Here is a 21,517-nt window from a genome sequence, read left to right on the forward strand (position 1 = left end):
AAGAATTCATGGCTTCATGGGGTGTGTAATCGATGGAAAATAAAGTCATCTTTTGGCTAAACTACTCAAAAAACAGCTCCACCCCATGTGCTCATCGGAGCAATTCAACCAGCTGTAAAAGCCATTTCATCCCACGGACCAAAAAATACAGCCTTTTGCTAAAGAATCACCCACTACCCCCATGCCACAAGACAGTCATCAGCATGGTGTACCAGAAATGACTCGGGAAACCGAAAATGTCAAGTTAAAATTTGTCTTTTTATTTTTCTTTAGAAAAAAGAAACTATCACAAGTTCGTTTGGTTAATGTACAGTTTCTCTTCTCATAGTCACTTTAGTCTGTAGAACAGTTTGTAATTCTCATGCTGGAACATCAAACAACCCTCCCTCCTAACTTCACACACACCACTAATACAACATGACGGTATACAACTGGATTATCTTCTTTTTTTTCTTTTCTTTTTTTCTGTTTCGCATCTGAGTATACATCATCATCTCAACTTCCAGAGCAAAAACAGTGAAATCACTTCTATTAAAATAAAATAAAATAAAAAAGGGGTCAAGAAGAGTAGAAATCCCTGACAGCTTCACTGAGAGAACAGGAGAAATAGACGGAGAGAGAGAGAGAGAGAGGGGGGTTGCATGAGGTTTTACCCTGAACTCTTTGAGTGGTCTGGTCCGTACGACATGCACCTCCTATAGTGAGTGTTTCGTGTGTGTGTGTACATTTGTGGGGTTTTTTGGACAGCACCATAATTCACAATGTATATATAAGTTAAAGACATTCCCTGCCCTTCGAAGCCCGATTCATACTTTAGCCATACCACGATGTCGCCGTGATTAAACATAATGTACCAAGCTCACAACTGTGAGATTGTACATCGGCTGTTTCCGGCATTCGACACGGTCGTGTGACAACGGCGCATGAATTAGGCGAGGAAAACGTGAGAGAGAAAGCACAAAGTGGGATGGCGGTGAGGAGGAGAGAATCTGGGTCAGGATGCAGTCAGCAGACCCTCCACACGCATACTGTATAGCATTGTCGGGCAGAAACCTATCGTCTACTAATTTAAACTGTTTGTTTACGACTTTACGTAAAATGAATGCCCTACGTGATCAGACTAGAGTGTCACACAGAAGCATCAGGAAGTTTGCCCACTCCATCCTGCAGTGTCTGGTTCGAAACGACACGTTTCGAACTGGTCGCTACTTTTGAATTTGAAATCCTAAAAAAAAACGTAACAAATTTGGACATACAAGGTTTCCACCCGACAGCGGTGATGATATGTATATGCTTTCTCTCTCTCTCTGTTCCTCTCAAAGGGCAGAACTGCATGCATGCTCCTTCGCAGTCCAAGAGAGCAGATTATAAGGGATGTGTCAAGTAAGTCTCCCTGAGAAAGACCTCTTTCTTCTCCTCTGTACCATCAATTTAAAAAAAAAGCAACCAACGTTCTGTGACACCAGCGGCCGGCTCCTGCCTGCTCCCATAACTCCTTCCCCCAATCCTCCTCCTGGCTTAATATATACTGCCAAATGCCCTTCAGAAATATCACACGCCACAAACCTTCCAGCACTACTTCTTGCACTTATCCTCCCAATGGCTTTTAGTTTAGAACTGTTGCTGGGGGGGAGGGGGCGCGCATAAATTATATATATTTTTTTCCACTTCTCACTTTCCAACAACTTTCCTGGTTAAATCAGCCTACAAGTGTGTGTGTGTGTGTGTGTGTGTGCGCGCATAATATACCGTGTGAATCTATACGTGTGTGTGAGTGTGCGTGTCTATCCCAGCCAGTCCTACACAAGCTTCATGCAAAGTAACTACCTTGAAAAGTACAGCGAGTAATCACAGTCACACACCTGCGTGAAAAGGTTAAGAGTGGAGTGAGTCCTCCCACCCCCTCCCTTCACACTCCCTTCAGACTGAAATAGAGTCCCACACCTTCTCTATGACTCGCACACTAGTGTCACATACTAGAAACACACACACACACACACACACACACACACACATCCAATGCCATATTCTGGAGCAGGCATGCACCAGGCACCAGGGATCAATTTTCTTTTTTTAAGGCGAGGGGTAGGATTCACGATTACTTCCTAATCATCCAACCGTGCCAACTCAACGCATTGCTTTAAGGATGGCGTGGTGATTGCCATTTGTGTCTGTGTGTGTTCAGGGCCTAAAACTACAGCATGATTGACTATGAAATCAAGGGATGATCAATATTAATTTTGCTACCCGATCAGCTTTTTTTGTAGCCCTTTTTTCAAGTTTCTGACAAAATGAATTAAATTGCCACTGTAAGCAGGGCAGTGGGATAACATTAGTGTAACATGATGGGTGAGGCAAGTGTCAGTGCAGATGTGCTCCGAGTGTGTGCAACCCATAGACGCTCACATGAGAACACGCGCACACACGCTCTCACACACACACAGATAGAACATTCACATAAAACATCCACTCATGTACAGAGCTGTCCACTCATTTTCTTTCTTTTCTTATAAAGTCTAAAATCAAACCTTATCAAAGGCTGTCAGAGAGAAAAATCACACAGCCACTCGAGGAAACTGCTGTAAAAAAACAAACAAAAAAAACGTTTGTATCATCATTGTTCCGTCTCCTCTCTGACGTCGGCTAATATTAAAAATCACAACTGGAGGTGTCGACACCGCCTCGTATAAAACAAATAAAAGAACAACCAAAAGGAGATTAAAACCTAAACTCTGCCCCGGTCGGCCGTTCTCCTACCCCTCCTGAGGAGTGGAGAGGGGGATGAAGTGGCAGGGAGAGAGGAGGTATAAAATCTCTCTCTCTCTTTCTCAGTTTCTAGGAGACCAGTTTTGGCAGGACCGTGCGGAGAGGTATAGTCTCCCCTGAGTCTCCCATCATGTTGCTCCTCAGTTTGTTTGTGGCTGTAGTGGCGCCCAGGGAGGGCCCTCCTTTAGCCAAGATGGATGGGAAGGAGGTGCTGTGGTGCTCGGGCAGCCGCTTCACCGTCGGGGCCCCCGGGCTCTTGTCTGCCCCGGGCAGGGGTTTGGGCAGGCGGCGGTACAACCAGGGGTGCCTGAGCGCTTGGCTGGGCGTGAGGCGCGTCGAGGGATCCCAGTCCAGACACTTCTTTATGAAGTCAGTAAATGTGGGGTCCTCACAGCCCTTGAGCGCAGCGCTCCACTCCTTGCTCCCCGGGGGACCCCTCATCTTGCCTCGGCGGGAGCGGGACCCCGTGAGCACGGTGGCCCCCGTGGGCAGCGTGTTGGCGCCACAGTAGCGCGGGTGGCCCTTCGAGTTGATGAAGTTCTTTGCCCGCTTGGCCTGCTCCAGGACCTTCTGTGGAGGCATGCCCAGCAGCTCCATGACACAGGCCAGCTGGTCGCCCTCATCCTCGCCGGGGAACATGGGATAGCCCGTCAGCAGCTCGGCCAGGATGCAGCCAAAGCTCCACATGTCGATGGGCAGGCCGTAGCGCGAGCCCAGGATCACCTCGGGGGCACGGTAGAAACGAGACTGGATGTAGGTGTAGACCCGCTGGTGTTCAAAACAGCTGGAGCCGAAATCGATCACCTGGTAAGAGAAAATGGCCAGAATGGAAAACAGCGGTTATCATGGGTATATGCTATATGGTGTAGTTAAGGCTTGTACATAATAGCACAAAAAAAAAAGACAACGATAATGACGCAAGCATCCACTGATGAACAATAACGGTCTGTAAACATTGTCGAATGCGAGTGATCAACTGTGTTCAACTCGACATTCTGTAAATTCGGCTGAATTTAGATTGTCAGTGTTTCTATCGTTCATTAAAATTATTTTTTAAAGTGACCAGAACGACATCATTCAACCACTGTTGTTTGCGTCTTAGTTGTGGTGTGGACTCTGCCATTCACTTGGACCTTTAATGCACCTTCATTTCATCCGTCGGGTGGAAACATAATATGTTGAAAAACTGTTACATTTCAGGATTCAAATTCAAACGTAGCAGATCGACAAGCTCAAAACGCGTCGCTTCGCACCCCATTTCATGCTTGTGGATTTGCTGCTTTTGATACTTTTGTGTGACGCTGTAGCGTGATAAAACACAGAAAGTTAGCATATGGAGAATATAAGATGTTTCTGCCCGACAGCGACGATGTGTAAATCTCCCGATCACATCATCGTCTTACCTTGATGCCGCTGCGTCCCTGCTGCTTGAGCAGGATGTTCTCGGGCTTGAGGTCACAGTGGATGATCCGGTGTCTGCTCAGCGCCTCCAGACACTGCAGGATGGAGTGGGCAAACTTCCTCACCAGCGGCAGGCTGAAGCCCTGGAACTTGTTGCGCTTGATGAGCTCGTACAGGTTCATGCTCAGCAGCTCGAATGTCATGCATATGTGGTTGCGGAACGTGAAGTTCTCCAGCATGTGCACCACGTTCATGGTGCCGTTGCGGTCCTGCTTGCGCAGGTGCTCTAAGATGCGGATCTCCTCCTGTGCCTGCCGGTGGAAGCGCTTCTCGTTGCGCACCATCTTCAGGGCCAGGTGCTGCTGCAGCTTGTGGTCGTACACCTTGGCCACCTGACCGAAGCTGCCCTTACCGATCACCTGGAAAGGCACGGAGAGAGAGAGAGAGAGAGAGAAAGGTGTTATTGGCATTCGAATACGAGAACAACAAGCCGAAACTCGTTTCCATTGTGGTCCACCCCCCAAAAAACACTCAATACAGAGAAAACCTGTATGGTAGGTTTATTCCTCAGAAAAAGAAATTCACTGAAGGAGATTTTCCTTCTCCCTCATTTAGTATTCCATATCCTATGAATTATGCATGTTTAATACTCCAGAATGTGCGTAATCCAAGAATATACGCACACCAAACCCACTACGTGACAAGACCAAACCATGGGGAGGGGAAAATGAGAAAACATTTGGAGGTGAGTGGGTCTTAATGTTAGGAACCAGATGGACCCTTTACAGGTCTGTAACTCTGATGGTTGGTCCATTTGCACACTCTCAAGATGGGGTTCCATGGCCCAATGCCTTACCAAATTGGGAATCTATGAAATACAAAGCTAGGTCAGAACCACTGACTCCAGCTGTACTGGAAACTGAAAAATGCGTTATGTCCGTACCTTGAGGAATTCATAGCAGTAAGCCAGGGGATCGTGTGTGTTATGTCCGTACCTTGAGGAATTCATAGTGGTAAGCCAGGTGATCGTGTGTGTTTTATGTCCATACCTTGAGGAACTCATAGCGGTAAGCCAGGTGATCGTGTGGGACGTGGATGTAGCCTCCCTGCTCGTCATCGTAGCCACAGTTGTTGTTTCCGCCGGCCACGGCGGGCCTCTTCTTGGCGTTGGGTCCCAGGAAGTAGATCTCTGCGAAGCTGTGGACCTCCGTCTGCTCCAGGGTGGTCATCTGGGAGCGGTACTGCCTCAGAGCCTGCTCAGGGGTCAGGGGGCCGCACAGCTTGGCGCTCGCCGACGTACCGGAGCTGCTGTTGCCTCCGCTCCCAGTCCCCGGGGTGCCAGACGAGTCGCTGGAGCCCTTACTGGAGCCCGTGCTGCAGCAGGCAACAAAACAAAAAGTAGGGTTATACGGTTATAAAGGGATATTCTTGCGTTTGCATTGATTATACATATATTATGCAATGTTGAACTTTGGTAGAGCCTTGTGTTGTATACTGTAGCTAGCTACCTGTGGATGGTAAAATCGATGTGAGCGAGAGATAGCTTTGCGTTTGTTCATGTGCTAAAAGTGTGATTTTTGAACGGAATCTCTACTTTCTCGCTCACCTAGCACAGAAGCAACCAATAAAGATAAGACAATATTTGGCCTTCTATCACGGTTAAGTACCTAGACCCATGATTGCCGTATTGCCAAACATGTAGCTGGAAAACGGCTAGTGGTATGGTTTCTCTCCTCACCTGTCTACACTGCGCTCCTTGGACAGGCTAGTGGACACAGGGGTGGGTTTTCCCGGCGCCTGGCCGGTGGTCCCGTTCTGGGCAGTTGCCGTGGTAACAGCATTGACCTTGCGGTTGTAAGTGGAGTCTTCATATAGGTACTTGACCTTCAGCTGACCACCGCGCACCGCCACCTGATCCCGCATGACGCCCTTGTTACTCACCACCTGCGTGACAGAAGGAGAGGAGAGAGAGATAGACATGTTACAGTTCATATACACTCTGGCCTCAAACTTGTGCAGGAGCTATGATTGGGTGTAATTATTGACTGTAGTTCATTTGCAGAGAGAAAACATGTTAATTCATTGTGTTGGTGTGAATGTGTTCGATAGAGCGTGGAGAGGACCACTGTGTCAATGGAACGGAGAGAGGGGACCACCGTGTGTGTGTGTGTGTTGTGTGTGTCTGTCTCTGGCAGTTCCAGGTCAGGCTACATGCCACACTGAAACACTGTGCAGAACACCACACACTTAAAAAGCCTGGGAAAAAACACTTTCCTGTGGGTCTGAGTTACATGAAATAAAATCCATGGTGCCATAAAACTACAGAGTCAACATGCCATAATCATGCCATTTTGCAGAAACGGAGATGATGAGTAATGACAGCCATGTAAATGTTTGACACAGAAAACAGACAAGTTGCATTAGCTGGCTTTCACCCTCGACAACCAGGGCCCGGGACGAAACTATTGGAGTGTCCCAGCAACGGTGATCGATAGCAGTTGAGTGGTTAGAGCAGATTGATCACTTAAGCTGAAAGAAGAACCAGGGCAGGATTTGGAGAACTCTAAAGCCGTTTGTACGGCAGGCTAGCTACTGCAGCTGATGCCGTCCGTCATGTAAACACGGGGAGGGCAGGAAACCAACTTTCTGGCTCACAAGCTAGGGTGGCAACTATATCCCCCAAAAGATCCAACCAACCAGCCCTCACTGTTTTTCCAACACAGGCTAGGATGCTTGGAATACCACACAACACAGATAAAAGCAGTTTACTGGTAGACATAATTAACCAGGTTCTGGCAGCCTGTGGCTGGCATTCATTTCACACCCTGTACAGTCATGTACACCTTAGTTAACAGCTGTTGCTCTCAAGAGTCAGGACGACTATTGACTAATGAGCCACCAGCAGTGCTGAAGCCTGGTGTGGCTGAACCAGACGAACAGGATCTTGTTCCTGCTGACGAGAGAGAGGCCTGAGGGTTGACAGTAAAGGGCTTGATATTCTTCTCGCACTGCAACGTGCTGTGAGCCTATAGATCTGCTATTTCGGTGCACTGTGCACCAAGCATAAATCAGGCGTAATGCACTCATATGCACACACACACACACACACACACACCAGTGTCTCCCCCAACCACCAGTGTATGTATCCCACTACAACCATGCTTGTCTGCTTGCTGTCTATCTGATCTGCTAGCCAGTTGTTTTGTCCAAATTCCAGCCAACTCCAGGTCTGGACTGAAAGAGCTGCAGTTCTGTTTAAACTGGGCCATCCCCAGCTTGGACATAAGAGAGAGCAGGCCAACAAATCTCTCACACACACACACACCGCGACTACAGCCTTGCTCCAGGGCCTGCCAATAAACAGCTCCGTTTCTGCCCGACCCAGGAATTCATTCTTTGTCTCTCACCAGAGGCAAGATCCCTCCGCATGATTATGGAGCAGAAGGGAAATGACAGTAATTAAAGTTGAGATGATACTCTTCTTGCGCTCCAGAAGCAGCGTCGCTTGCTAATGCGACACGACGCCATAACACTCCGGCTTCTGTTACACACGAACCAGAAGCATGAAACCATCCTTTGCATCAACACATTGTTCAAGTGGTGAGGTGGTTTTGGTTGAAAATAGTAAATACATGGATTTAAGCTAAATAAAATCTCACGCCTCACAAATCCTAATCGTCGAGCCCCCCACACACTAGCGTTGTGTTTCATAAAAGACTATCAAATAATTATGATGTTTTGGTAGCCATACAGCCAACCAGTTGAAGAAAGTAAGTAAGAGTCTTTAACCTTTACAAAATATCAGCGTTTCTGGAAGACTGAACATGTATTCTATTGCTAGTTTGACCACCTAAAATGCTCTTGAATCTTCAAATAACACAAAAACCTAAAATAGCTGACATACAAGCTCACAGTGAGTCAATACTCGTGCCAAATGACTGAAATCAGTCGTGGCAGCTGAAGTAGTAAAATGTAGCCGTAGACAATATACATAAGCAGTTGCTATTGTTTTTTGCCTCTACTGCTAGGAGTGGATATAGCAGCTCCTCTGACTCCGGTTTTGACGTAGAAAACATTGCCAAGCAGGTCAGGGGCAGAATCCAGGTCAGTTGATAAAAGAAAACTCAACAAGGAAACATTCTCCTGAAGCAGGTGTTGATCTGATCCAATGACAGACACACACACACACAAACACACACGTTCCTAAAATAGATGAGGCATTTGGGACGAAATTTCCATTCATGCAAGCATTTAGTCTCTTAGCACACATGACAGAAGACCCATTACAGACCCTAGGTCCCACGCAAACGTTGAGCCTGTCGTACTGTGTAGAATGGTATGGCATTGATGTAACCTGTTTACCCTTCATAAATAACTGAGGTTTAAAAACAGTGAAAAATCTCAGAGATTCCAAGAAGAGGAGGTATAATGATGCCGTATATTGACTGGCTAAGCAGGGGTGTAATTAGAACAGCACACAAGAGGGAGGGGGGTGTAAATCTGGATTTCCAATACCGAGTACTGAGTCCTGCTGAATGACACTGACAGGGGTTGAGTTGACATAGTAACCAATAACATATATTCCATAGATTCTATGGCATAGAACAGTATACATTCTCTTTTCAGCTCTCAACCTTGTGTGCCTTGCATTTTTATTTGGATTTTAAACTCTGAGTCACTATCAAATGAAGGGGTCTTAAAAGATACTACAGGGGCTTCCCGAATGTGATTTAGTTTTTTACATTAACCATTTGAACCTTAGCAGCCTTATCCTGAGGGGAACATTAGGTGAAAATAGCAGATCTACAAGTTCACAATGCCCGTTGTGAGCTTGTAGATGGGCCATTTTCAGCAAAGAGAAAAAAAGCAAACCAAGAACAGCGTAAAAGGTGAAGATTGCTAAGTTTTGATTATGGTTAAATCTAACTTAAATGTCTGAAAATAGACATCATCATGAATCCAACATACTGATGACAGTGCTGTCAAACAAGTCTATGACGCATCTATGAAAAAGTTTAATTAGTCCGAAAAAGTTATTTCTACAAAATGTAGTGGGCGGCCCCTGCTTTGCCTCTTTCTTACCCCTACCACAGAACACATATAGAACATATATTCTGTGACCGAGTGAGCAAGCTCAGAGAGCAGCGTTGGATTTCCACCAGGTGGAAAATGTACAGCGTTGAACATATGGTGGGGGAAACACCGCTAATCTCTCCATGGTCACGAGACTCACCTAAGCACGCGTTTCTCCCTCGACCAAAACACACACACATACACCTCGCATGTGTGGGCCTCGGCTCAAAGTATATACATTACACAAAAAACACACCGTTTCAGAACAGTATGATGGTGCATTTGTGGCCCCCTCTCTCAAAAACAAACCACGGGTGTGATGACAGAGTTCACATAAATGCCAAAGAGCAAAAGGCAATTCTGTGTGTACTATGTACACAAAGAAACACAGGACTGGCCAGTGGGCTACCGGCAGTCACGTTCAGCACAGGGCATGTGAGTGAGTGGGTGAGTGAGAGAGTGAGAGAGAGTGAGTGAGTGAGCGAGCTAGAGAGAGAGAGAGCGAGAGAGAGCGAGAGAGAGAGAAACAAAGCGATACAGAGAGGGAGAGTAAACATGAAGGCAGAAGAATGGGACTAGAATAGAAAAGTAGGCCTAAGCTCTATGCATGGCCCACACTGCTGGAGGATTACATTAGCCAGGTCGAGATGAGGAGGACGAGGATTGTGGGTAATGATGAGTGGCAATTTGTTTGTGGGTCAGATTTTCAAACCCAATAAATCTTTACAATGCACGAGACCGGCCCTCATTTTCCATGCTGGCACCAGCGGCATGTGAGGTTGTGTGTGTGTGACGTGTGTGTACGTGTTGCTGTCCCGAGTTCAGCGCACATGCATTTCTATTATGAAAAGGGCCAAAGCTGATCTATTAAAAACAATAAAATAAAACATTTGCATGTGAAAATGAACATGCAAATGCTCTGTTGGTCACTTGGTCTATTATTTTCTTTAAACTGAACTCACTGCATAATTTGCATATATGCTTTAATTTGATAGTGACTCAGTGAGTTTAAGATCCAAATAAAAATGCAAGGCACGCAAGGTGAAAAGCTGAAAAGAGAATATATACTCAGTCAGCATTCTGGCAAGAGTTTGGAACCCAGTCCCAGATTGTGGATAGCAATTATAACTCTTTGAGCAGTCTTAAAAAAAAGAAAGAAAAAAAGAGCAACATGAGGGGAGGCACATCTCGAAAACATGCACCAAAATTAGTTTGAACAGATGTCCAAACGAGTAACTCCATCCAAACTGCTAGGTCTCAAATCCTACTTTACACCAGCTTGCTATCTGCAGCACAACAAGAGGCTTGCATGAAGAAGCCGACTACAGCCTGAAAGTTGGTTGATTTCTGACAAACATTTAATTTTAAATATATATTTGAGCATAGCAGAACGTGTGTGCACGCACGCACACGCTTTTTTTTCCCAATGTTGCACTACTGTGTGAGACTGTGAGTGCAACGGTATAATATTGAAAATCCAGTGGCATCTACAGCGCTAGGTACCTAGCAATCGGTCAACATGCCTGTATATCATTTCATTAAAGACTACAAAATCCATATTTCCAGTGACTCCTTCCTGGTCTATTGATTTTATCATCAATTACCATGAATGGGGGCGGAGCCAACAGGTCATGAAGGGCTGTGTGATGATGAGGTCTTCAGTCAGATAATTTGTTAGAGCAAGACATTATTCATTCACAAGCTTCACAGCTTCCGTGATGTATGAAGTTGTGCACTTCTGAACTATAATAAACTAAATATAAAATCTCCAAGGGTTTGCCATTTTTGTTGAATACTTTGTGTGTGTTCTCTCCGGTGGACACAGAGGTCACTCAAGACTCGACAGTGGCTCCACTGGTTCTGACGCAACACAAATATTCTAGCGTACCCTCTGGCCGGCACATTTCACACCTTAATGAATGACGTGACAAATGATTTAGTCAAGGAGAAGATGAAACACGTGGTGTCTTGGGGATTGAGGAAGTTAAGGACAGGGGGGGGGGGGGGGGGGGGCTAAAGAATGGACTGGGGGCCTTGAGCAGAGAATACCCCACTTAGGAACAGGATGTCTGGAGATTCGACATGTTTCAGTACAGGATATAAGGACTGTATGTGTGTGTGTAACTGTGTATTGTGTGTGTGTGTCCGTGCATGTACACACCGTGTGTTTAGGCATGGGAGGTAGGCCAGACGGACTGTTTGTATCCGCGTCTTCTTTGAGGATGTGGTCTGTTCTCATGTACGAGTCATACAGACCATCCCCGTGGCGAGGAGCTGTGGGAAGCAAACAGATGTGCATGTTAGAATCTGAGAAAATGGACAGTCAAACCTATAGAAGAAAAGTACTGAATGCAACTGCAAGTGGCGGCTTTAGACAACTGATTTCTCAAGGACACACAATCCTTGCAGAGAGAAGCACTCTGAGTCAGAGGCCAATTGATTATTTCTCCAATCAATCAACATCGATTACAATTTTAGCTCCCTGAAGACCAAACGACGTAGCTCGGTGTGATCCCATCTCTCTCCAGGGGTAACATAAGCAAGCTAGCCCAAATCTATATACGCCTATATACCCATAATCCAATGACGTAAAGACTACCACAGTGTGGGCCAAATCAGCTGGTTGCAAAAACCCAATGAGAGGATATGTAGTACCAGCCAAAGGTCCAGGTCGCAGACATGACTGGACCAGCTTAGACAGGGGCTTAGGGTCCTACAGAGCTAGCGCTGCAAGTGGTATTATTGGCCTAATGGGGGTAACAGATGCCCCAGTGACGACGGCATCTTTCCGTCTGCCCATCTGTCCATTCAGGCCTCGTTGTGCCCTGGACACACACCAGGTGTGTTCAGACAGAAATAGAGCCCATTATATGGAACGATGATGGTGCATGCCACTGAATAATGCCACATGCAAGCACCTCAGCGACAGTCAGCGAAAACCCTATAATGCAGGATGACAAAGTAATCAGGTGGTGAAATGAGCATTTGATGACAGTGGGCGGAACCCAGAGTTAGTCAAATGCCAAAGCCAGTCCACCACCTGCTCATCTCAACCATCAGTTAGCACATCTGCTACATGTTGGTTCTGGTCGGTAGGAAATTAGCAATAAACGACAGACAGTTTCTAATGAGCAACTTAGCCCATGCATTGAGCCGTTAGGATTGGGTTTGCTCGTTCCAAAAGCCCAAATAGGGAAGAGCCATACTTATGGGGTTAGCCATACATAGTAGGCTGGCCCTAGAGAGTGCTGTAACTAGGTTCAGGTGCGTCAGAGCCTGGGTCCCAAGTGCTATTGCGCTTGTCAACAGACAGGAGCGACTAATCCTGCTGCCTGGATACAGAGGCATTAGACCTGCACAAAGCAAACAAGCACATTAATGCTCGGCACACATTCAATGCTCAGCGAGCAGAGCACACAACTCCATTAACCCTCTGCAAACTCACTCGGTGCTCAGCAGTTTCCCCTCACAGCACATCATCTAACTCCACGTTCTGAACAAGCATGCCAAGAATGTTGGCAAGAACAGACCCCAAACCTGTACCGTGTACACACACAGCCAAAACATCTACTCATCTAGTCCCCCAAACATTGTTTGGCTGCCTGTCACTCACACTCTTACACACACAAGCCAACAGAATCCTCCTGATAGGGAGACAGCAGAGCAGAGGGTAAAAGGAACAAGGTTCATGCAAACATACAGCAGATCATGTCATTAAACAGGACGGGGGAGGGGGGGGCATCGAGCAGCACCGAGAGTTGAGAGCTTCCTGTCGTCCTGTTCCCAGTATTCTTGAACAGAATGTCCCCTCAGACAGAACCAGTCCTGCAGCAGTTTCATAAGGCAAATTATTTGACATTGTGGGAAGTTCTACTTATAACCAAACTGGTGACGATACACCCCAACACAAAAGACAACTGTAATTTTAAGTTAGCCTAAAGTTAGTTATCAATTAATTACATTGTAGATTGTATCCTTAGTAGTGAACCCTAGCTGATTAAGCGTGTGAGGGCTATTCTAAAGTCAGGGCAACGGATTAGCATATACTACAGTACAGACAGAACAGTGTTTGGTCTGTGTTCCAAATGTTTTCCAACGTTGTGTATCCCACAAATCTGTTCCACAGAACGACATGGAAGAAACTGACATTCAACTCGGACAGCACAGCAACCAAAAAAACACAAGTCATCGCAGTTTAATAAGAATCCACTACATTGCACAAGATATTTCTGTAAATGTCAGAGTTGCCTGGGGCGAAATAAAACGCCTTGGGGCTTGGTTGCCATTGCAGCTAATGCTTATGTCATCAGCACACAGTAGTTAATAAAGAACTGTAATCAACAATTCGAGGCCCAGGCAGCAACAGCTTGGTCAACAACAAAAAGCCAACAAAGTAACAACAATGGCCATAATAACACTTCAAAGTTTACCTGTTGCAATTGGGCCCTCCGGTTTTCTGCTTATTATCATCATGATTGCCGTTTAAATGTGATGCCAGCATCCGAAGTGTGAAAACAGAACAAAATCCCCACAGCAAAACAATGTAGTAGAAAAGAAGGGGGGAAAAACTAAACTAGCTTAGCCAAGTTGGCTAGCAGCATTCACACCTCTGCTGCTGCAAAGCGACACCACCACGACACTTCTCAAATCGACTTTTATCTCCCGTTTCGTGTTTGTTTTCTTGCCACGTCGTTCGGTGCATATTACTATGCTTCTAACCCCCACTCTCCAGAAAACAAAAACACGTTCGCCCCACCTGGCTGGCTAGCTCACATTAGCCACCATAGCAACAGCTGCTGCTGCAGTAGTCTGTAAAAAAAGAAAAAGAAAAGAAAAACTAAAAAAACAAAAGTTTTTGGGGGGTCGTTTCCATCAGCTGGCCTAACTCGGTCAACAGTAAACACAATGTTTATAAAAGAAAAGTCAAAACGGGGCTCGAGGAGTCCAAATATGAGTGTTCCGCCGCGTGCGGCCGCCCCTAGCCTCCGGTCTCCGTCGTCTCGGTCTGGGAGCAGTGGCTCTCCACACAACCATCCCCGGGTGCTGCTTCTAGTCCTGGTTAATTGGGGACAGCTAGCTTGTCGCTCGTTGTTGATGTGGCTCCTGGTCCTTCGGGGAGGGCGAGTGGCTGGCTGCGCCTCCGTCTGATAACGGCTTAATGTCCCCGACCACCAAGGGAGGTGTCCGCCGTCTAGTCTGTGGGACAGTGAGGAGGAGGACAGGAACAGCTTGTTGGACCTCCCAAAAAAAAGCGCAAGGCGCTCCGCTCGCTAGCTGCACGACGACGAGGTCTCCGCGGGGCGATACGCCATAATCACACGCACGAGCATCGGCCGAGAACCGTCCGGAGGAAAACAACCTGACGTATTGTTAGTGCCGTCGTGCCCGTGTAATAAACAGTGTGCTGTCAGTGAATTAATCCGTCTTCTGTTGCGTTCTGTTCCGTTCTGACTGTACTGTTCTCAATCTCAACGGCTCCTCTAATGTATTGTTGCTAAGGAAGGAAGGGCGTCTTCTTCGCTGAGCTGCTGCTGCTGCTCCGTGTACAACAGAGGGTGGAGATTCGAACAACGTCGTCATCAGGGCGGGGCGAAAATATCCGATCTACAAGCCGCCAACGGCGTGGCGAAGCGACGCGCCGAGAGCTTGTAGGTTGGCTGTTTTCGCGCAGCGCGCGCAACTCAAAAACAAAAAATAAAAGCTACCATCTTGGCTCAAGTGAAAGGGTGTCCCCCAGTAGGCTAAACAGTGTTCTGCTGCTCAACCACTGGTGGCTCGCTGGGCAATAGGCTTACATACATGATGCAACTGTGCACACACAGCACAGGCAGTCAGTCACTGTAGCTTTATTTGCTAGTTTACATTTTAAAATGTATTAAGATAATGTAAGCCACACACCCACACATTCCCTAAGGCCTGTAATATATGACTTAATACAGAATGTCACATAATCAAGTCCCATCAAGTGCATATGTCCATACATACATACTCTGAGTGGTTGGTCATTATTTTAGTTAAGTTTATTGCAAATATAGCTTCACCCTTTGGTGGTAAACTCAAGCTAGGATTGAAACAGGAGAAGGCATGGCGAGATATACAGCAGGGCTAGATATAGTAAGGACCGGAGCAGGGCAGGCAGGGAAGAGGGCAGGCAGGCAGTGAGACAGGGCCAGGCTGCTGAGATGGAGTGACACAGGGCTAAATTCAGACGGTGATATGTGGCTTGGAGAGGATGATGCTAAAGTTAGCTCTTTCTCAGAGGCGAGAAGAGGGGTCTGTCTATATTTGCTGCCATAAATAAATACACTGACACACTTTGAATCTGACCTCTGGGCACAAGCCAGGCAGGCCCTAAGGCCAGCTTGCTTGGCCAGGGCTGATTATTCTTGGATGGTGGCGTAAAGAGAGAGTAGGGTGACAATACTTTACAAATTGATCTCTGCTTATTGCGGCCTTCCTTCCATAGCAGTTCCAAGGCTTATAAGCCAAGAGAAAGTATTCACCGCCCCATGAATTTACAGACACACCCGGGAGATCATGGGACCTGCAGGTGCAAAAAAGTGGTCCTCCTTGTGGGGATTGGGCTCAGTCTCAGGGCAAAGCTGTATTTGGTCTCAGACCCTGTGTGACAGACATTGCTATCCGTTTGTTCTTTAGGCTAGAGCTTGAGTTTGGAGGAGGCACTTTAAAATCTCAATTTTTATCACTGTGAGTGAGGTTCATGTTGCAGCTCTCCACACACACACACACACACACACACACACACACACACACACACACACACACACACACACACACACACACACACACAATGTCTAACTCTAACCTCATGTCATGTATACTGTTCTGTTGGATTATTAGAAAACAGTAAATGCTATAAATTACAAATGCTTATGCGCTGCATCTAGTATGTATGTTGTAATACCTCCCAATTGCCCCATTGACAGCTCATTCATGAAAAAGAGTGAGTCCTGGGACGAAGAATGCCTGCCACCTGCTGGTTACTTGACAACAGCACACATATGGGCAGCTGGTGAATAATACTTGAAGTGAAGACACTTGACTTGGTTTATACGTATTACTATTATATGCCCTATTAGAGCCATTATCAGACATCGTCACAATGATTGATAAGAACCAGTATTCTCGCGCACTGCAGGCCAGCACCAAAATAACCGGACCGGAAAATTAAGTGCACTCACGTGTAATTGTAAAAGTGATGCATCCGCATCCCATCAAACTTTCATTCAGTTGAGGTTTTCGTCCCAGTGTGGAGGAACAACTTGGACTAATTAAGCTTTAGGAATTGGTGTTTGCAGTTATCTCTTGCTCTTGATACAGTATAATCCTTGCTTTCTGTTGTGTGAGAACAATAATTGGGAAATTTGGGATTATCAAAGCACTTCTCCAAGTTATCCCCCAAACAAACCCCTCCTGTCACATACTGCAGCCAATCAAATCTAATTTATGCTCTCCGTTGCGCGAAGGCGTTAACTGAAACCAGCCTACCAGCGCTCCCAAAAACAGGTTAGTCAGTGTTAGGGTGACCAGAACCAGATCCAAACTGCTCATTTGAGGGACAGAAGTATTGCTTATGTTATGTGGGCCCACACAAGCGATACTGGAGTACCGGGTTAGCAACTTACTATACTTGAGTTGCTATTAAATGCCTTGATGTCATATTCGACCATAGGCCTATATGGTTATAGTGGTACATAACGATTCATAATCAACAGGTCCTCAGGATCAGCCTTCAGCCTATTAAGACTTTACAGGTACTAATGCATTGCTTGTTTTTTGTGTGATCTGGATGTTGTTGGGTATGTTCTGCTTTATATTTAGCTACTGTGCAGCAGGGATACTCAAATAGATTTACCTGTGGGCCACATTACAAAAATGGCAAGGGGCCAGGGGGCAGTAGATAAAATTACGACATTAATGATACTTGATAACTTCTCTCTTTCAATTGCTTTATTTTCGCAAAATGTATCAAAGTACAATGTGCATGCACACAATATGTAAATAAATAAATGTGTTACATTTTCTTGCATAAACACAAAGAGCTGTTTCCATAACTGCACAAATTATTGCACATAACATGAGTAGCTGTTATAATAACATAACATGAGTAGCTCTTTGCCTGCCTGCCTGCCTGTCTGTCTGTCTGTCCATGAGTAGTTATTTGTCTGTCTGTCAATGAGTAGCTGTCTGCCTGCCTGTCTATGAGTAGCTGTCTCTCTGCCTGCCTGCCTGTCCAATTGTCCATGAGTAGCTGTCTGTCTGCCTGTCTGAGTAGCTGTCTGCCTGCCTGCCTAATTGTCCATGAGTAGCTGTCTGTCTGCCTGTCTATGAGTAGCTGTCTGCCTGCCTGCCTAATTGTCCATGAGTAGCTGTCTGTCTGCCTGTCTATGAGTAGCTGTCTGCCTTCCTGCCTGTCCAATTGTCCATGAGTAGCTGTCTGTCTGTCCCCCTGTGAGTAGCTGTCTGCCTTCCTGCCTGCCCAATTGTCCATGAGTAGCTGTCTGCCTGCCTGTCTATGAGTAGCTGTCTGACTGCCTGCCTGTCCAATTCTCCATGAGTAGCTGTCTGTCTGTCTGCCTGTCTATGAGTAGCTGTCTGCCTGCCTGCCAGCCAGCAAGTTGGTTAACAGAAAATAAATTGTTATGGCTGAGTAAAATAAAATACAATAAACACAATTTGCCTGAAAATAGATTACCCAGCTATGACCTTTTTCATGAAAAAAATGAGTAGTGATATGGCTGACTGAGTAAAATAAAACAATCTACCTGAAAATAGATAGCTATAACTGAAGAGCAATTACCATTTCCGCAATTTCCGCAATTTCCATTTCCAACTATTAATGGCAGCTGGGTTTCATCATTCAAATAAAATAGAATTCTGTCCGTTTAGCTATAAAATTATGTCAGGGAATAGGGATACACAGTATATGTCTTTCATTTGCATTGCATCTCCCCCCCCCCCCCCAAGCTTTTATTTTCGTTCGAGTAATAGTACAACTCTAATAGTATTACTTATAATAATGTAATTAAAGATAACTTCATTCAGGTTTATTTATTTTTATTTCATTTTCCAGATTTGTTTTTCTTCTTTTTTTTAGATTTTCATTGGTGGGCCAGTCATAATGGTCCCGCGGGCCTGATGTGGCCCGCGGGCCTGAGGTTGAGTATCACTGCTGTGCAGGATATGCTGTTTAAGGTCATGCATGACCTCTGAGAGGAACACTGCATTCATTAATTTAGGTTAATACGCATTTTAAAATGCCATTTACAAAAACTCTACAAGAAATGGAAGCAACAAAGAAAAAACACCAGATTACGTTATTAAGGGGATGACCTTTTTATTTCATTCAGATTCTCTGTACAGTTCCATTGTTCATTTTTTTACACACAGAACTACAAAGAAAACAAAATAAGTTGTGAAAAAGCAATAAACATTCACCTCCTTGATATCTTCCCATACTGTGTGGGGTTGAACCACAAAATAAATAGCACACACACACACACACACACACACACACACACACACACACACACACACACACACACACAAGCCATGCCTGCATACATAAACAGGCATACAAAGAGGTACATGGAACAAAAAGGCACTGGCAACAGGAACAGCATGGACACAGAATGTTGTGTAACAGTATAGGGACACAGAATGTCGTGTAACAGTATAATGGACACAGAATGTTGCAGGGATACAGATCTTAAGGGCTGAGTTCAGGAAGATGCTGATGGTCATGTGCTTATGAACAATAAAGGGCCTCATTCACCAGCAGCATTTCCTCGTGTAGATTGATTATTAAAGTACACTGCAAAATCTGGGGTGTCAATTAAACTATTAAGAGAGTAGAATTGGATCCTTGCGTGTCAATTTGTCAGAGTTGAATTAACACAGATGTGTGAAATGTCCTGGTAAAGTGAATTGAATGCATGAAACATGCATTTCAAACGCTTTCCAAGACTTGTGACCATGTTTTTGATTACATAACTACGGGTTTCTTGTGCATCTTTCTTTCATGATAAGTGAGGCCCAATGATAAAACAGATATGCATTATCCAACATTATTTACATAGCCTCACCACAGTCACCTGTCAGGATGAGCACACACAAACCCATGTGTAATAATGGTACAAAAACAATAAGGATATCTATTTTAATCGTAATACCAAAGTTAATCTTTCACACTATTTTTCCATATCTCTACATATATATATAGTATTATATACATATGCATCACAAACACAGATTTTCATTGGTACATCATAGTCATTTTCCATGGTTTGAATTCCCTTATATGAAAAACACAGCAATGCATGCCCTACTTTCTTTATTTTCTACAGAGTCATGGGCCATTCTGTATAATGTGCAAAAAAACCTAGGGTTAACCTATAAATATGTCATTTCTAAACACAAATACCTCTTAAAATGTCTCTCTACCCTTTAAAGCCCACTCCACTGATCTGCCCCCATAAGCTTTGGTGTAAAAATCCGTTCACATTCAAATACAACCCATGATGTGATAACAAGGTAAAGTCACTAAAGTGTACTACTGATAGAGGCCGAACGCTGTCAGGGGGTCATGGAACGCAAAGAGAAGAGAAAGTCACAGTTATGCTGTCTGCAGGTATTTAAAAAAGGGAGGGCGTACGTATTATACTGGGCCGTTATCTGGGCAGAACTGGACAACCTCCCTGCAGCTTCAGTGATACAACACAAATGTCTGACTGTTCCAATGACTGATTTTCACTTAGTTGCACGCCAGTGTCACTTGAAAACCACTGATCTACAAGCTCAAATGCATTGCGACACGCAATGAGCGTGTACCGGCGTGCAGACTGCAGATCAGTTATTTTCGCCATGCGACACTGACGTACAACTATAAGTATAAATCAGACTTAAGTCAAAGCACTAGTGTCTATGCCAGTGAAGTCTTCTAGCATGGCTCACGGGTATAGGACACACCCTCTGGTCACAATAGGCATGTCAAGCAGAGATAATGTTGGGTGGGCCACCAATGCCCAGGTTTTTTTGGGAGGGTCCACAGCGAAACCCCTCCACCCAAAGTGTAGGGCTTGTCATTAGTTAAACATAGGGTCCCTGAGAACAATCGGCAAACAAAGCACTCAGTTCGTTCCACTCGCCCCAATCATGGTTTTATCACCCACAGTAAAGCCTCCCACGCATCCTAAAGTATCGTGTGTATGCCATTGTTCAAAACCTCGCACCCAATCACTGCGGAGGGAGCACTCGTATTGGTTCAGAGGATAATCTATTCCGTTCCGTCCACCACGGCTTGCCAACTCAGACTGTGCGCTTGTTGGCGCGCCTGCCGTGTTCTTCAATCTCAAGCGATTTAAAATGTAATTTGTAGTAAAACCCTCGCAGGACGACAAAAAGGAAGTGCGGCCGCCAAATGATTGGCTTAGGAATGGCATACACACTACAATACGTCACTGGCAACCTTGTTCGCTGTAAACTCTTCCTTCTTGAACAGAGCCATGCTTGGACAAGACGTGATGAAAGAATAAAATCTGCAGTCTCTCATATCAGAGTTATTATCACACATTCCAAAAGTTACACCGAGTTATGATTGTCCTTCCTGCCCAAGAAAGATACTACTGTATAAAAAGATACGCGTAGAGATCTTCCTCTGTTGCAAGTCTAAGTATTCTGTGCAGGCGCGTTGGGGACAGGAGCAGAGGGGAGAGTCATGCATAAGTAACACTTGCAGTAGCAGCAGCAGTAGCAGAAAAAATAAGGATAAGAATACAAAGATTTCCAAAAAGAAAAAAAGACCACATCGTGTCAGTCCCAACCGAACTGACGTCCAGTGATCTGAAGCCAAGGTCTTCCTCCATGTGCCTCATTGGAGCTGCAAAGGCAATATCTGTCCGGTCATCTGCCAGAGCACACGCACGTGCAGACGCACACACGCAAGCGCGCACACACACACACACGCACGCACACACACACACACGCTCGCGCAACTTCCACACGCATCTCTCGCATCCATCCCCCGATTTTTCACTTCAGCAGGTGGATGGAACGATGAAATGATCTGAATGTGTCCTGAGAAAATGTGTATGTGTGGGTGTGTGTGTGTGTGTGTGCGCGTGTGTGTGCGTGTGTGTGTGTGTGTGTGTGTGCATGTGTGTGTGCGTGTGTGTGTGTGTGTGTGTGTGTGTGTGTGTGTGTGCGTGCGTGTGTGTGTGTGCATGGGGGAGGGTGCACGTGTACACGTGTACGTGTA

At 45.5% G+C, this 21,517-nt stretch overlaps 1 protein-coding gene across 1 annotated transcript; it reads right to left on the reverse strand.

Moving 5' to 3' along the window:
• Positions 1–237: 237 nt before the first annotated feature.
• Positions 238–14,747, reverse strand: dyrk3 (dual specificity tyrosine phosphorylation regulated kinase 3). The gene is made up of 6 exons (XM_080785252.1): positions 13,671–14,747; positions 11,402–11,514; positions 5,906–6,111; positions 5,217–5,541; positions 4,170–4,586; positions 238–3,570 (listed from the first exon to the last, which is right to left on the reverse strand). The coding sequence occupies exons 1-6, from the start codon at positions 13,711–13,713 to the stop codon at positions 2,836–2,838; spliced, it is 1,839 nt and encodes a 612-aa protein (XP_080641378.1). The 5' UTR covers positions 13,714–14,747; the 3' UTR covers positions 238–2,835.
• Positions 14,748–21,517: the final 6,770 nt, after the last annotated feature.

The sequence above is a fragment of the Protomyctophum bolini genome, assembly GCF_963924005.1.
Source record: "Protomyctophum bolini genome assembly, chromosome: 2".
NCBI lineage: Eukaryota > Metazoa > Chordata > Actinopteri > Myctophiformes > Myctophidae > Protomyctophum > Protomyctophum bolini.

Excerpts from the sequence above, each read along its gene's own strand:
- dyrk3 (XM_080785252.1), bottom strand. The coding sequence starts at position 13,713 with ATGATGATAATAAGCAGAAAACCGGAGGGCCCAATTGCAACAG. Across the intron at positions 4,587-5,216 it reads ACCGCTATGAGTTCCTCAAG|GTGATCGGTAAGGGCAGCTT; the intron begins GTATGGACATAA and ends GTGCCTTTCCAG. Across the intron at positions 3,571-4,169 it reads AGGGACGCAGCGGCATCAAG|GTGATCGATTTCGGCTCCAG; the intron begins GTAAGACGATGA and ends TTCTCTTACCAG.